This window comes from Rhinoraja longicauda, chromosome 3, assembly GCF_053455715.1.
Source record: "Rhinoraja longicauda isolate Sanriku21f chromosome 3, sRhiLon1.1, whole genome shotgun sequence".
Taxonomy (NCBI): domain Eukaryota; kingdom Metazoa; phylum Chordata; class Chondrichthyes; order Rajiformes; family Arhynchobatidae; genus Rhinoraja; species Rhinoraja longicauda.
Window position 1 is genome coordinate 57602917 of NC_135955.1, and position 16268 is coordinate 57619184.

General features: G+C 39.7%; 1 protein-coding gene across 7 annotated transcripts in view; it reads left to right on the forward strand.

Annotated features, from left to right (window-relative positions):
• Positions 1–16007, forward strand: part of LOC144592027 (transducin-like enhancer protein 1) — a 126894-nt gene extending 110887 nt beyond the window's left edge. For all 7 annotated transcript variants that reach the window (XM_078396203.1, XM_078396202.1, XM_078396205.1 and 4 more), the window contains 6 exons: positions 737–986; positions 2339–2586; positions 5375–5522; positions 10718–10868; positions 12959–13035; positions 15425–16007. In XM_078396203.1, coding sequence (XP_078252329.1) covers positions 737–986; positions 2339–2586; positions 5375–5522; positions 10718–10868; positions 12959–13035; positions 15425–15532 — 982 coding nt within the window. In that variant the 3' untranslated portion in view covers positions 15533–16007. The remainder of the gene's footprint in view (positions 1–736; positions 987–2338; positions 2587–5374; positions 5523–10717; positions 10869–12958; positions 13036–15424) is intronic.
• Positions 16008–16268: the final 261 nt, after the last annotated feature.

Sequence of the window (16268 nt, forward strand, 5' to 3'; positions counted from 1 at the left end):
TAATGGCTCTTTTACCTTGAGTCCCCTTATCAGATCAGGTTCATTACATAACACTAAATCCAGAATTGCCTTCTCCCTGGTAGGCTCCAGTACAAGCTGTTCTAAGAATCCATCTCGGAGGCACTCCACAAACTCCCTTTCCTGGGGTCCATTACCAACTTGATTTTCCCAGTCTACCTGCATGTTGAAATCTTCCATAACCACCGTAGCATTACATTTGCGACATGCCAATTTTAGCTCCTGATTCAACTTGCACCCTATGTCGAGGCTACTGTTTGGGGGCCTGTGGATAACTCCCATTAGGGTCTTTTTACCCTTACAATTCCTCATTTCTATCCATACTGATTCTACATCTCCTGATTCTATGTCACCCCTTGCAAAGGAGTGAATATCATTCCTTACCAACAGAGCGGCCCCACCCCCTCTGCCCACCTGTCTGTCTTTTCGATACATTATGAGGAATAATCATGTAAAAGAAAATGGCCAGGTTTTGAATTCTGATCCCCTCCAGTAATTTGTACTGATTTCTAGTTTTTTTAAACTTTACATTTAGAATTGTAACGTGGCAAAAGAATTGTGGGTAGTAAAAGTCTTATGAGCTGTGAATTTGTAACATATGACCAGGTGATAATCACAAAAAAAATAATGAGCAAAAGAAATCTTGAGACATCGTTTTTAGCAAATGTCAGTCCAAAGACTTCAGTTTGTTTTATTTTCCTTTTTCTCCCCTGAATAGAGCTTATTCATTCCACGTTACGGCGGATGGACAAATGCAGCCTGTGCCTTTTCCTCCCGATGCCCTCATTGGACCAGGGATCCCTCGACATGCTCGGCAAATCAACACACTGAGCCACGGTGAAGTTGTGTGCGCTGTTACCATCAGCAACCCCACAAGGCATGTGTACACTGGTGGGAAGGGTTGTGTGAAGGTCTGGGATATCAGCCAGCCTGGCAGTAAGAGCCCAGTGTCCCAGCTGGACTGCTTGGTAAGTGAATGTAAACTACTGTTGAAATTCCAGTTCTCTCTTATGAGATTTAATCAGGAAACTGTGAAACAATTCTAGGTAGCTGTTCATCAGTTCAAAAATAAACAAGTCTTGTTTCCAAATGTACATATTTAACACCAACTTTGGAATGTTCCCATTTCCCACATCAACCATAGGTGAACCAGTTTCAGCTGGGAAATTATAGCGAACATTTATGAAAAGTTTTAATGGACATCAATATAAATGTACCCACCTGAAATATATTAGGAGTGAAGTCTAAGTTACAAATAGTTAATGAAGAATTATTAGGTGCATGAAGCCATTAAAGTTGAGATTTTTTTAAGTGGCTTGTGCACCTTAGAGAACTAATGATAGGGTGGCTGGGGGCTAGGATCTTGGCTTTGATTCTCAGGTTTACTGCTGGTGAAATCACCCTGAAAATTTTACTCTGAATAACCTTCTGATACTGCCAGTCACCAAGCAGTAGAAAGGTTGCAATCCATCTTCATAAACTAGATATTATGCTCCCAATTTTAATCTACTTATTTTGCAAAGCTTCCTCGAGTAGCTGAAAAGACCAACTTGTAACTGGAGTTGGGGGCAGCAAAGAGATCAACGGTTTCACTAATGCCTACAGAATATTTTATGACAATATATGTCATCAAAGTAATGTTTTCAATCTGGCTGTTTTATAATTGAATATAAGCCATTCAGACAATTTCACATTTATAATTTAGAGATGTTAAATGTTTGCAAGTTATGGAACAGAAAATGAATTGCAGAATGGTACATTTATTCAATTCAATGCAATTTCTTTGACAATCGTGTGTGTGTGTGTCTAAGCCTGTGGTGGTGTGTGTGTGTGCTGGACTGGTTTCACATTTTTATGGTCATATTGCAATCCAAGGAAAACTTGTGGGCAAATTATTGGTTAAAGAGGGTTTATGGCACAGTAGTCTCTCTGGATGATCAGATGAAGTCCTTGTCTCAGGGTCATCAGGTGAAGACAGTGCAAATCCACATTAGCCATAACACACTACTGAATTACCACTCTTACTCCAACCACAAAGAGGCTGCTGTACAAAATCCACAAATGCAGTTGGGACTAGTGTCTGAATTTTCTTTTGGTATATCCTGACTAAAATCCATCAAATAAATGACACACATCCACTTTGCTGCTTTGGAATATGTCGTCTTTTGAAAATTCATGTCCGTCCATTCATTTAATCCCGAGACTTATCTACAGTTTTTTTCCATGTTCTTGAATGTCTTCTGCATTTAGCCATATAGAAAGCATGAAATTATTTCAATAACGAGATAGAAAAATAGATTGTCTTTTATTTCCTGCACAGAACAGAGACAATTACATCCGATCGTGCAAGTTGCTTCCTGACGGGTGCACTCTAATCGTGGGTGGTGAAGCCAGCACGTTATCCATTTGGGATTTGGCAGCTCCGACCCCACGTATAAAGGCAGAGTTGACGTCTTCAGCTCCTGCCTGTTATGCTTTAGCGATCAGCCCTGACTCCAAGGTCTGTTTCTCCTGCTGTAGTGATGGTAACATCGCTGTCTGGGATCTGCACAACCAGACGTTGGTCAGGTAAGAGTCTAACTGAATTCCTGTGAAGTTGTGCATCTGATTAAATTGGAAAGTTGTTAAAGAAATGGTAGTGTGCATACATTTAAAAAGTAACTTTTTAGAATCTGTCATGTATTGGTTGCAGCCATCAATATTTTAAACAAATAATTTTAATGGCTATCAAGAAGATAACATTTTCCTCTACTTGGCGCTTATTATCACGCTGATTAAAAGGTCGTAACTCTTCCACCTTTGAAGGCAGATTGTTGTTGTTTGTCATTTATTCTTGAGTAAAACTATGCCATCTAATCTATGGTGTTGCAATGTGTATAGAAATAGCTGATTAGGCCAATCTCGACTCAGGGTTTTTCCACCTGTGACAAACAAGTAGGGATCCTGTACTATCTGTGGTTCTTGATTTTTAAGATTCTCTTTTCTTCTTTGCTTCCTCCATTCTGGCTTCCTCATGGAAATTAGCCTCACTTGATACGCTCGTAATCAAACAGGATGATCCAGTGCTTGTTGTTCCTAGTGCGGCGCGTCAATATATAAACTCTTCAGGGATGTTGTACAAGAGGCTTTGAATCTCTTTTTCCATCCACAGCACGATTGTTTGGTCTCATTCGACTTCTCATAAAGTAGCTGCTGTGGTATTCGGTCACCTGACATTCTTCTGACGGGTCAGACAGCATCTCTGGAGAAAAGGAATAGGTGACGTTTCGGGTCGAGACCCTTCTTCAGACAGAGAGTCAGGGGAAAGGGAAACTAGTGAATGAAAGATATGCAAAACAAATAAATGAAAGATATGCAAAAAAGTAACGATGATAAAGGAGACAGGCCACTAACGCCACCTATTCTTTTTCTCCAGAGATGCTGTTTGACCCACTGAGTTACTCCAGCTTTTTGTGTCTATCTTTGGTTTAAACCAGCATCTGCAGTTCCTTCCTACACATTTTCTTGACACTCCCTGCCCACCTGATCTGTGATTCCTCCAACAATGTGTAAATTGGAAAGTTCGTGGGGGGCAGAACTAAGACAGTGGACAAGTTGCAATGATGTAATATAGTGATGAATGACAGATTTTATGTCTAGTTGTCCCTGTAATCAGGGTTTGGTTCCTACTTTTGAAATAAGAGAACTCTGATCTTGACTATGAGCATTAGTAATGAAGAATGGTACTTAAATGGCCCGTCAACATAAAAAAATACTCTTTTGTGTTTTTTTGTGGATAAATTTCACGTAAATATTATACATATTTTTAAAGCAGCTGTGATGATCATTTCCTGTTGAAATCCTGAAATTGGGCTGCGCATGATTTATCTTCATGGTTCCTGATGTATTTCCACCATCATTTCTACATGATGCTTTGCCCATGGTGCATTGTTCATTGATCATCTTCCTTGCCACCAGAGAATGGAACAATAATGTGTAACCCATGGTCTTCGCTTATAACATCTTGTAAAATAAGGAATACTCCTGCAGCAAGTTGACAAGGGGTAGTGGTTTAATTGAGACACATTGGAATGCAGATGCTGGAATCCTTTGTAGAAACTCAGCATGTCAGGCAGCATCTCTGGAGAACATGGATAGACAATGTTTCAGTTCGGGACCCTTCGAATGGTGCCAACCTGAAAGGTTGCTTATCCATGTCCTCCAGTGATGCTGCCTGACCCATTGAGTTTGTCCTGCACTTTCTGTTCTAGAGGTGATTTAACTAATCCCCATTTGATCATAAAAGTGTGGTCTTCTGCATCAGCAGCTCTGAGTTTTGTAATTGTAATTAATTTATTAGCCAAGTATGTAAAAACATACAAGGAATTTGATTTGCCATACTGTCATACCAAAAAAGCATCAAGACACACGACTACATAAAAATTAACATAAACATCCACCACAGCGCACTGTGATGGAAGGCAATAACATATTATCTTTACTGCTCTGCATGTTTGCCATTATTACTGGTACCCAGTATTTACTCCAGCTGTGCACAGTGGAGATGCATGCTGCGATCTCTGCAGAGTGTTGACCAGGTAGCTTAAAGGTACATTGGGGCCACTCATTGCACAGGACTTGATCTGAGCCTCAGATCACAGTGAGAATGTGCAGCCACAGAGATTTTAGTCGCATCTTCCTCCTTCCATCTGCATTTTCCTTCATCACCAAAGTAGCATTTTTGTTGCAGTACTGGAGGTTGTGAAACAAGTTCTCCAAGGCTGCCAAGATTCCAACAGTGACCATTGCAGTCCATTGACATTGGGAACTGCACCGGTTCTGTTTTAACACAGATATAGGGAACCAAACTTTTTTTAAAGGTACATTTTTCTAATTTGCTGCTTTTTTGTTGGTGGGTAATCCTCAGTTGGGATTTGCAGTAAACAAAGTACTTGTTCAGCACACCTAAAAGGGTTTTTTTAATTTCTGGAGCACTCTTATTTGAGCTGAGGTATCTATGGGCCATTTTCACTTTGACTTCAGTTGGTTAAATCTAAGTATTGTATCTAATTCTTGTAAAGCCTGGAGGAGCCAAAGTAGAAGTTTGCCAATAATCTGTATATCAATAACTTTGGAATGGTGTTGAAAAGAAACAATATGCTTGTTAAAGCTGAGTTTTGACTGATGTAATTTTACAGTTATTTTGCATGGGCTTGTTGCACCTGGATAATGTTTGCACATGAAACTGATGTCCAATCATGATTAGTTTAACCAAATGCAGAAAGAACATGCCGATGAGTCCAAAACTAACAATATAATTGTATTTATTTGAGGCTTGTGCAGGAAACCTTTATTCTTTTTTTGTTTATTTAATCAGGCAATTCCAAGGTCACACAGATGGAGCCAGCTGTATTGACATTTCAAATGATGGCACCAAACTTTGGACGGGAGGTTTAGATAACACTGTAAGGTCCTGGGACCTCAGAGAAGGAAGGCAACTGCAGCAACATGACTTCACATCCCAGGTATTTGGAGTTCTAAAGCTATTAGTAATTTATTTGCATACCTTGAGAAAAATCATATTTATATTTGAAAAGTAAACATTTGCAAGAACATAGTTGGAATCTTTCACCGATTACTTTCATGAGCTAATGCACAAATGATTACAGAAAAGAACAAACTTCACTGAGGGAATAAAGCATGTGCGGTATAAGTTAGTGTTTCCAATTTTAACACCGGTTTCAGAGTAAAAATAAACAGATGGGCATAAAGCTGCAGTTAATAAAATGGATTGCGTCTTTAAGCATTCAGCTCAATCAAAGCAAAAAACAGTGGTTTTGATTCTCCCATCAGTCTTTCTGTGTGAAAGAGATATGGAAAGAAAAATAAGTAAGACAAATATATTACTTGGACTTTCTTTTGGGGACTTTTATGTTTTTCAGCATACAAAATAAATGAGAGATCATTTATGAATTAAATATAAAATAAGCGAAGGTGCGCCTAATGTAAGAATCCAGAGGGCCCCAGGCTGTCCATCTAGAAAGCCCATATGTTTCTCTGGCCCTATGGTAGGGGTAATTATTCAGGGTGAAGATAAAATCCAATAAAGATGGTTCCTGTGTGGCTCAGACATGAGGTGTAAAGATTATGGAACTGAACTGCCAGAGTACTGTACATAAGATTAAACTAGACAATGCAGAGGTGAAAATGGAAATGCTGATAAGTATCTATTGCATACTTGAGGAAAAGAAGGATCAGTCATTTACAGCCACCTTGTTAAATGAGAACATGATGATCATATTGTGGCATGTCACTCAATTGAAGGCCAAGACATGCGTCCAAAATACCCTCATCATTTCCCATTGAACTGGAGTAAAATGGCACTCCAGGATTCCTATGAATTATCAGGGAACGTCTCTGCCAAAGATGAATCTGTTGTAGTTCTGAGCTAAGAGAATTGGCACAAGATATCATAGTAATATACTGAATCTCGTTACTTGGATTGAGGAATTAGATTTCAATAAGGATCACAGCTTAGTGAGATCTAAAAATCACTCACCCTAAGTGTACATTAGCGCACCTAACCACACTCCTCATTAGATGGAGTTGGGAGGTGCCAAAGAATCTTCAACTTACAAGGCGGGCCAGGGTTATGGACTGTAGCTCAAACACGATGGTTGAAGAAAATGATAGTCTGATGGCTACCATGCAACTACTTGGAACAGTATGACAGTATATATAGGAAAGTATAAAATGAGAATGCAATGCAGTGACAAGAGCAGGCAGCTTTTTTCATGATGCTATGGCGGTGCACCACAACAGCCACCACCACAGATGGAATTTGATGACGTCCATCTGACAGGGAATGCAAAGCTTGGGCTGAAAAGCCAAACTGTTACTGTGAAATGACGTTGGTTTAGCCAATGCATGCAAGTGTCATGCACTCAGAAAAGTCATGTGCTACAGAAGTAAAAGGGTAGCTGTGAATGGAAATATAATAATTCTAGACGTGGGCTCACAATTAGGGTAGATAATGGAAAAGCAAAGAGCACAAAGGCATTTTTTGAGTCATCAATTTTCAGTAACTGTTTGAGTGGCAGACAGCAATCGCTAAGCAAATGGAACATTTTGCATAGGTCAACAGGTTGAGCAGGAATTGCATCAATGAAAGCAAAATACGAGGAAAGAAGGTAACAATTACAAAAGAATCAGTGCCGACAAATAATATAAAAATATACCTTAAAGTAATGAGTTAGTTGCATGATTAGACCAAGGTTGAGTATCCTGGTGTAAATATTCCAAGGCCATAGTAAATATTCGTCTGCATTGAATATCCCGGGCTGAGAGTGTCACTTTAACAGTGACAATTTCAGAATAATCGAACTATTCACTAACCGCAATAGAGAGTTCAAAGGAACATTATAAAAAGCCTTTGTGTAATGTGTGAGAATCTGTTCACAGATGTATTGGGAAAACAGCTGTGTTACTACAAAAGACCTCAAGCAAGGTGAGAAGCAACAGACTCGCTGTAGCGAAGTGATAATTATTGGGTCTGGCAAAATTGGCACACAAAATTGTTTGTGAGTTTTGGGAAGAACATGTCCTTCAGCAAACAGTGTCTGTGGCACGCAGGATGCCAAGACCAACTCTTATCTGCCTGCACATAATCCATATGCCTCCAGTCCCTACCCGAGATCTTCGGTTTCCTCCCACACTCCAAAGACGTACAGGTATGTAAGTTAATTGGCTGGGTAAATGTAAAAATTGTCCCTAGTGGGTGTAGGATAGTGTTAATGTACGGGGTTCACTGGGCGGCACGGACTTGGAGGGCCGAAAAGGCCTGTTTCCGGCTGTAGATATATGATATGATGATATGATGATATGATAATCATACACCTATCCAAAAGTATCTTAAATGCCACTATCTTAACTGCCTCAACTACACCCCAGCAGCATGATCCAGGCACTCACCATGCTCTGTGTAAAAAAAGAATTTGCCCCACATATCTCCTTTAAACTTTGCCTTCTAGTATTTGATTTTGGCATCCTGGGAAAAAGGTTCTGACTGTCTATTCTATCTATGCCCCTCATATTTTTATATACTTCTATCAGGTATGTCGACAACCTCTTTGGTTCCAGAAAAAACAATCCATGTTTGTCCAACTGCTCCCTGTAACTCATACCCCCAAATTCAGGAATCATTCTGGTAACCAGCCTCTGCATCCTTTCCAAAGCCTCCACTATCCTTCCTGTAATGTGGCGACCAGAACTGCATGCAATGTAGCCTAATCAAAGTCCTATAAAACTGCATCATGATTTCCTAACTCTGAGTCATGCCGTCTGTATACTAAAACTCTCGTTTGTTCTCTTGCTCCTGAACTACAGCCAAAACGGTACACGTTAGTATGATAATTTTAGGCCCACCTTACTCACCGTCATCCTGTGGGCCAATGGAAGAAGTTTCATTGAAATCGGTGTTATATTTTTTAAGTTATTTACATTTTAAAGTTTTTTAAAACGCACATGCACAGTTGGGGCTCCGTTGATCTGGTACTTGCATTTGATGGCCGCCACATCCGCAGAACAAATGTGTCTGCACCTGCGCATTTGGAGCCTGTTGATCTCGGGTAGGAGCAGGGCTCGGGCGGGGAGGCGGATTGCTATGCAACCTCCGTTAGGTGGCGTCCGGGCAGAGAGGGGGGGAGGAGAGGAGGAGGGAGGGGGGAAGGGTGAGGGGGAGAGAGAGGGGGGAGAGTTGAGGGAGTGGGAGGGGAGGGGGAGGAGAGGGTGCTGCACCAATGCAGGAGAGGTTTGCACCCAATGGGGGTCCACGGTCTAGTTTATTGTATATTTTCCCCTTTCATTTGACCTCCCAAAGTACAACACCGTGTACTTGCTCAGATTACATTCCTTCTGCTATTTCTCCACCCATTTCTGTTGCTGATTTATATCTCGCTGTACAGCTTGACAGCCTTCCTCGGCGCCTCCAGCAATCGGTGTCATATGAAGAGTTCAATGTTTATGAGACTTGCTGTTGGTAGTTGAATGGGCTGAATCAAACACAGATGGAGCTGGATGCATTGAAGGAGAGCTGGATTTCCAATGCACTGAAGATCTTCTCAAGGTTGTTGTAGTAGGCATGGACCTAATAAAGTCAACACCAAACAGCACAGCCAGAGCACAAAGGAGAGACTGAAAATAGTCATGCCAGAGATGAAAGCCTAGAATCATTTCCAGAGAGAGACATCAGAGGAGATGAATTTGTGACCAAAGTTGACATTGGGAGTGAGTAAAGATGCAGTGTCCACATAAAGTTATGGTGGAAGTCAGAATACTAAACGTGTGAAAGCAGATAATATAAAGTGTTTTAAGAAGAATCCAGATAAAAAGTTGTTGCAGCTAGTTGCAACATCTATGGGTGTCCAGTTTTGTGCCAAATACATTGTTTAGTTGTAATGTGAGCAGTTTTCATGCAGGTAGCCAACACCAAGAAGATGGTGATCCAGGATACATATACAATATATTAAGTCTTGAAGGCAATTATATTGAGGCAGCTATTGTGGAAACTAGGTATGCATGAGGTATGGTTGTGGAAATCATGCACTGAAATTACTAATGTCTGGAGTGGATCTTTCCGAGGTGGCAAATGCACTTAAAGAATTCAGTGAACTAAGAGAGAAAATTTGCAACTGTATTTTACTGTAAATAGTTCACAGTTTTTGCGTGTATACAAATCTCCAAGGCTCCTTTAAGAACTGGTTACTGTCACATGATATGACTCTTCATTCATTGTTGTACTCAGCCACTTTATTTGAGTTTCTACAGTCAATAAAATATGTTTTGCGTATTGCTCTATCTATGTATGTTTGCTAAGAAGAATGAATAATTGACAAACACTAGGTGACCATACAGTAGCTTTGATGGATCATCGTAATATGTTGCATATGGTGTGGTTCAAATCCAGACATGGATGTCCCTTGCCTTCCATTGACAGATCTCATATAGGGTACAAATAGAGTTCCCCCAGGCTATTGAAGAGGAAATGTCTTGGTGTTCCCATTCCTGGTTATTTATTCAGAGCTTTCTGCTTAACTACATATATTGGCTTCCAACTTTAGATAGTTCCTCTGTCCCTCTCTTCCCCTCTCCCTTCCCAGTTCTCCTTCTATCTTCATGTCTCCACCTATATCCTTCCTTTGTCCCGCCCCCCTGACATCAGTCTGAAGAAGGGTCTCGACCCGAAACATCACCCATTCCTTCTCTCCTGAGATGCTGCCTGACCCGCTGAGTTATTCCAGCATTTTGTGAATAAATACCGTGGCTTAATACAAAAATACTTTGCTCTGGTACATTATAAATTAGTTTCCCACCATATTTAACATCCAATAAAATAGTGACCATTTAAACAAGGAATAAGAAGACCTTTTGATACTGTAAACCTTTTATCTACAAACAATAACATATTCCAGTCCGCATTACAGATGACAATTTATTGCAATTACCAATTTTTTTATAGTTTCTGATCAATCTAAACTAAACAGATAACTATTTCATTTTGAATGTGGCAAGCTGAACTAAAACTGTTAAGTGTTGAAATAATGCAAATACAACTTTGGTATTATAAGTGTATATCGCCATTCTCCATTTTAGTAAGAATGCTTCATAGTATTCCAGAGCAAAATCTCAATTGAACACTTATTTTCATTTTTGTTTCTCGAAGATCTTTTCTCTTGGATACTGTCCTACCGGAGAATGGCTAGCTGTGGGAATGGAGAGCAGCAATGTGGAAGTACTACATGTAACAAAACCGGATAAGTATCAATTGCACCTCCATGAAAGCTGTGTGCTGTCTCTTAAATTTGCTTACTGTGGTAAGTCATAGTCATACAGCACGGAAAGAGGCCCTTCGGGCTAACTCATTAATACCAATGAAGATGCGCCATCTAAGCTAGTCCTATTTGCTCGTGTTTGGCCCATCAGCAATTGTTATACTATGTCATTAATCGTTTACTGTAAGGATTAACAAGGCAATTTTTATCAATCTGTCATTAGCCTCAAGATTCTCTATATCACAGGATTGAATTTGCAACAAGATTGATTTTATCCAGTTAGATGCTAAACATAATCAGCTGCTCAGTGCCAGACTTTTTTTTAATTTTTATTTTATTTTTTTAACGCTGCTATGGACAGGCTTTGCACTACTGTTCATTATTTTTTTATTGTAATATATTCATCTTCATCTTTTTTTCATTGAAGTGACTATATTTTATATTGATTGTTGTTTGCTGTGCCTTTTTAATTTTAACTTAATTTAATGCACTTTATTCCTCGGGATTGTTGGAAACGGTATTTCGATTTTCTGTCTGTGTAAACTAACTGGAAATTGACAATAAAGTTGACTTTGACTTTGACTTTGATGAGTCACATATCTGGAAATTTGTTCTCAGTTCTCTGTTTCTGGCTCAGTTATGCCAGGTTAGATTAATGATATTGCGTGGTGTGCAGTGTTGAGACATAACCGCCTTGACTCACCACTCCCTACCCACCCAAATTCAACCCTGTCCTCTCTATCTCACCGATTCTCACAGCTTCCTATGATGTAGTGATAGAGCTAGCAGAGGAGAGGCCTTCATATATGCAGTGTTCAAAACCTGCTTTGCTGCACTGAATATCTTGGTCCTTGTGTGCAATCAAATTTAATGCTTTGGGAAATATTTCTTCCAAAGGAAAATATCCATAATGTGGTATTGTTTCACTTTTACCTCAAATGTATCAAGATGTGATCCATGACTTGTGTCATATTAGTTGATCCCAGTTAGATTTACACTTGAAATTATCTTTGTACTTTAGATTAGGAATTAGAAAAACCTACCTTTTTAATTGTTTATAAATATTGGTTTAAAGTTTTTAGCTTATTGGTTAGTGAGAGTACGCTTACACCAGGCTGCAATTCTATGACCATTTTTCATCTAACTTTCAGGAAAGGATTGAGGTTGGTAAGGGAGGGAACTGGAGGGGTTGTATTCAAAATGAAGGCAGCCTTGATGATACCAGTGCTGACTAAATGCTGATTCCAACATAAGCCCTGCTAAGAAATTGAACCAGTCTGCGAAGTGCCTGAAAAAGGGTCATCCATGTTTAACATGCATAACCTAGCATCAAGATTTTAAGCAGGATAGCTTTTTTTGTTATGTAGTTAGATACTTATTTGTATATTATATTTAAGCAGCCTAATATTTGTTACAGAGCCTGAAAGGTTTTGACAGGAGGTAAGGTCATAAGTGATAGGAGTAGAATTAGGCCATTCGGCCCATCAAGTCTACTATGCCATTCAATCATGGCTGATCTATCTCTCTCTCCTAACCCATTCTCCTCGTAAGGCTCTCCTCCACACCAACCTCTTCACCCTACCCTCTCCTGTCCCTACCCTCTCCTGTCCCTTCCCACCAGGCATTCTTGGGGCAGGGCTTTAGATTTTCCCACTCTAAGCTGTTGTAAAGCCTTGATGTACTTTGATAGATGTCTCCAGGCATGTGGAATTCCACCACTGTCATACCTCCATGTCTTCACTCCCCACAGGAACAGGATGAGTGAGGGCGGGGGAGCTGCATGGAGTTGCAAGTCCAGGAGCGGCTGGTGTGAATAAAACTCAGTTTGACCCATCAGTTTAGGCTACCTTATTTCCTCATGTTTAGGATGTTATTGTCTATACTTCGGGGAAAAAGCTTATCAAAGCCAATCAGAAATGTATGCTCATGAGCATATCATAATTGCAATTGCCATGGAAGAAATTCAATATAAACAAGTTGAGAGCATTTATTTAGAAAATTGAATGCAAATAATTTAAACTTTCATTTCGATGACCAGAAGAAAAAGTGTTAAAGAATAGTATAATGTTTAATATTAAAATTAGTCCAAATATTGGATGGCAAATGTAATGATTTTCATTATATTTCTACAGGTAAATGGTTTGTAAGCACTGGGAAAGATAACCTTCTGAATGCGTGGAGAACACCGTATGGAGCAAGCATATTCCAGGTATTCTGTGCAAAAACAAATCCAAAACTAGAAATTGCTGAAAAATAATGTTCAGGAAAATATTATAGATTCAGAAAAATGGGGATCAATGTAATGGTACCAGTATAGGCAACTACAAAATATTGTGTGTAAAGGCATAACTGGGATCAGTACTGTCCTTTATGATACAAAACTGTCCCCCTAGTTCTGCCTTAACTTTATGTGATAGACATTTTATAAAATATGACATCATTTTGTAAAAAAAATGATTTGGAAAGGAACAAAGATTTGGAATAGGTAGATGGTGGAGAGGGTTTGCTGATGATTAGAGAGTTATTTATGCAATGAGGTATTCTGATCGGGAATCAACTGTCTAACCATGTTTTGTACATTTTAACTAAAATAGTTCTGACAGTGGGCAAACATCAATGGGCCTCGCACCGACCCCATGAAGCACACCACTAGTCACAGGCTTTTGGTCACAAAAACAACTTACTGTCACCATCCTCTGCTTTTTACCATCAAGCCAATTATGTATCCAACTAGCTACCTCCCTGGATCATGCGATCTAACCTTCCAAAGAAGCCTATCTTGCAGAACCTTATCAAAGACCTTGCTGAATTTCATGCAGGCTATGTCTACCACCCTGCCCTCATCAAATTTCTTGGTTACTTCCTCAAAAAACTCAAGCACAATGTATTAAAGTGTTAAAGATCATGTGAATGTCAGATGCATTGTTCTCATTGGCTCCTTGTACCGGCTCTAAGGATATAGTCAAGTTGGTCAGACAATCCTCTTCTTAACAAATCTCAATGGTCAATGGCCCTTGATTACTCAGCCTTTCTCTGCAGAATTGCTAAATTTGCACACCACTGGGGTAAAACTAATTGGTTTTTGATTATGCTGTTTATTCCTTCTTTCCTTTTTAACTCTAGCACCACTACTGCAGCCAGGGAGTCTCAAAGAATGCAAAGAGTGGGGATAAATGGGTCCCTTTCAGAATGGCAGGCAGTAACTAGTGGGGTACCACAAGGCTCGGTGCTGGGACCGCAGCTATTTACAATATACATTAATGACTTGGATGAAGGGATTAAAAGAACCATTAGCAAATTTGCAGATGATACAAAGCTGGGTGGTAGTGTGAACTGCGAGGAAGATGCTATGAGGTTGCAGGCTAACTTGGACAGGTTGTGTGAGTGGGCGGATGCATGGCAGATGCAGTTTAATGTGGATAAGTGTGAGGTTATCCACTTTGGTGGTAAGAATAGGAAGGCAGAGTATTATCTGAATGGTGTCAAGTTAGGAACAGGGGACGTACAACGAGATCTGGGTGTCCTAGTGCACTGAAAGGAAGCATGCAGGTACAGCAGGCAGTGAAGAAAGCCAATGGAATGTTGGCCTTCATAACAAGAGGAGTATAAAAGCAAAGAGGTCCTTCTGCAGTTGTACAGGGCCCTAGTGAGACCGCACCTGGAGTACTGTGTGCAGTTTTGGTCTCCAAATTTGAGGAAGGATATTCTTGCTATTGAGGGCATGCAGCGTAGGTTTACTAGGTTAATTCCCGGAATGGCAGGACTATCATATGTTGAAAGACTGGAGCGACTAGGCTTGTATACACTGGAATTTAGAAGGATGAGAGGAGATCTTATCGAAACGTATAAGATTATTAAGGGGTTGGACATGTTAGAGGCAGGAAACATGTTCCCAATGTTGGGGGAGTCCAGAACAAGGGGCCACAGTTTAAGAATAAGGGGTAGGCCATTTAGAACTGAGATGAGGAAAAACTTTTTCAGTCAGAGAGTTGTGAATCTGTGGAATTCTCTGCCTCAGAAGGCAGTGGAGGCCAATTCTCTGAATGCATTCAAGAGAGAGCTGGATAGAGCTCTTAAGGATAGTGGAGTCAGGGGGTATGGGGAGAAGGCAGGAACGGGGTACTGATTTGAGAATGATCAGCCATGATCACATTGAATGGCGGTGCTGGCTCGAAGGGCCGAATGGCCTACTCCTGCACCTATTGTCTATTGTCTAATGCAATTTCTTCCATTGCTTTATTTTACTACCTGTGATATATTTCATCGTCCTGAAAAGATATCTGCATACAAAGATGCTGAACCTTTAATGCCTTCACATTTACTGTGCTTATCCCATCCAAAATGTCATACTCATTTATCTTGATTTCAACATCGGTATCATTGGCCTCTTTTGTGGAGACAGTCCTGAAGAAAATTATCCACATGTTCTACCTCTACATGTAGAGGTCCCATCTTTCTCCTGAGTTATCCTCTTTCTAGTTTTGTAATTATAAAATGGCTTTGGATTTTCTTTAATTCTACATGAATATTTTTGATGTCCTGTCATTGCATGCCTATCATTGTGAAATAATTCTAATTTTATTCCTCTCTTTCTACAGTCTAAGGAGTCTTCATCGGTGTTGAGCTGCGATATCTCAGTGGACGATAAATATATAGTCACTGGCTCTGGAGATAAGAAAGCATCAGTCTACGAAGTTATTTACTGAAAACTATTACTGAGAAAGCGTGTTTAGAACTTTTTTTTAATATAAAAAAACAAGATGGCATCCTCCTGGGCATCAGTTCTTTACGGTGAATTTTAACATTGATACCCGAGGACTGATGATCACCACATCAATGATCGACTGGATTAAAAGAACCATTGAACTGGGCGCAATTAGCTGTTTTGGTAGTACCAAGAAAATTCCAGGACCCTGCTTTGTAGAACCCTGGATTATTAGAAGAGCATTTGAATCCTCTCTGACCACACATTGTATTTTTGTTATTGCCTGAATTGCTGCATTTGTGGAGTTGCCGAACCAGATGTTTATTTGTTCTTTGAAAAAACATTGTCCTTTTGTAGTGCAATGGTGTTCCAGGTAAACCTGGTTCCTGCTTTTGCATCTTGTGAAATGTATTTTGTAACTTGTTGGAGCTCAAACATTTGTACAAATTGTAAATATTCCGTTTAATACAGTAAAGACAGTATTGAATCAAATTAGGATTTTGAGCACTTATTTGAAAATAGAGTTTATTAATTAATGTTGCCTTTGCATCAACTCAAAATGAGTTCACGGAAGTGTCTTTATTCAATTAAGTATTTCAGCTGGAAAGAAGAGAACTGAAATTAGGCTCCAAATAGCACAAGATAAAATGAGTGCACTTCATGATATTTTGTCAGCAAGACTTGATGTGTAATTCCTGTGTCACTAAATGTGGACAACAGATGCAATAATTTTTGGT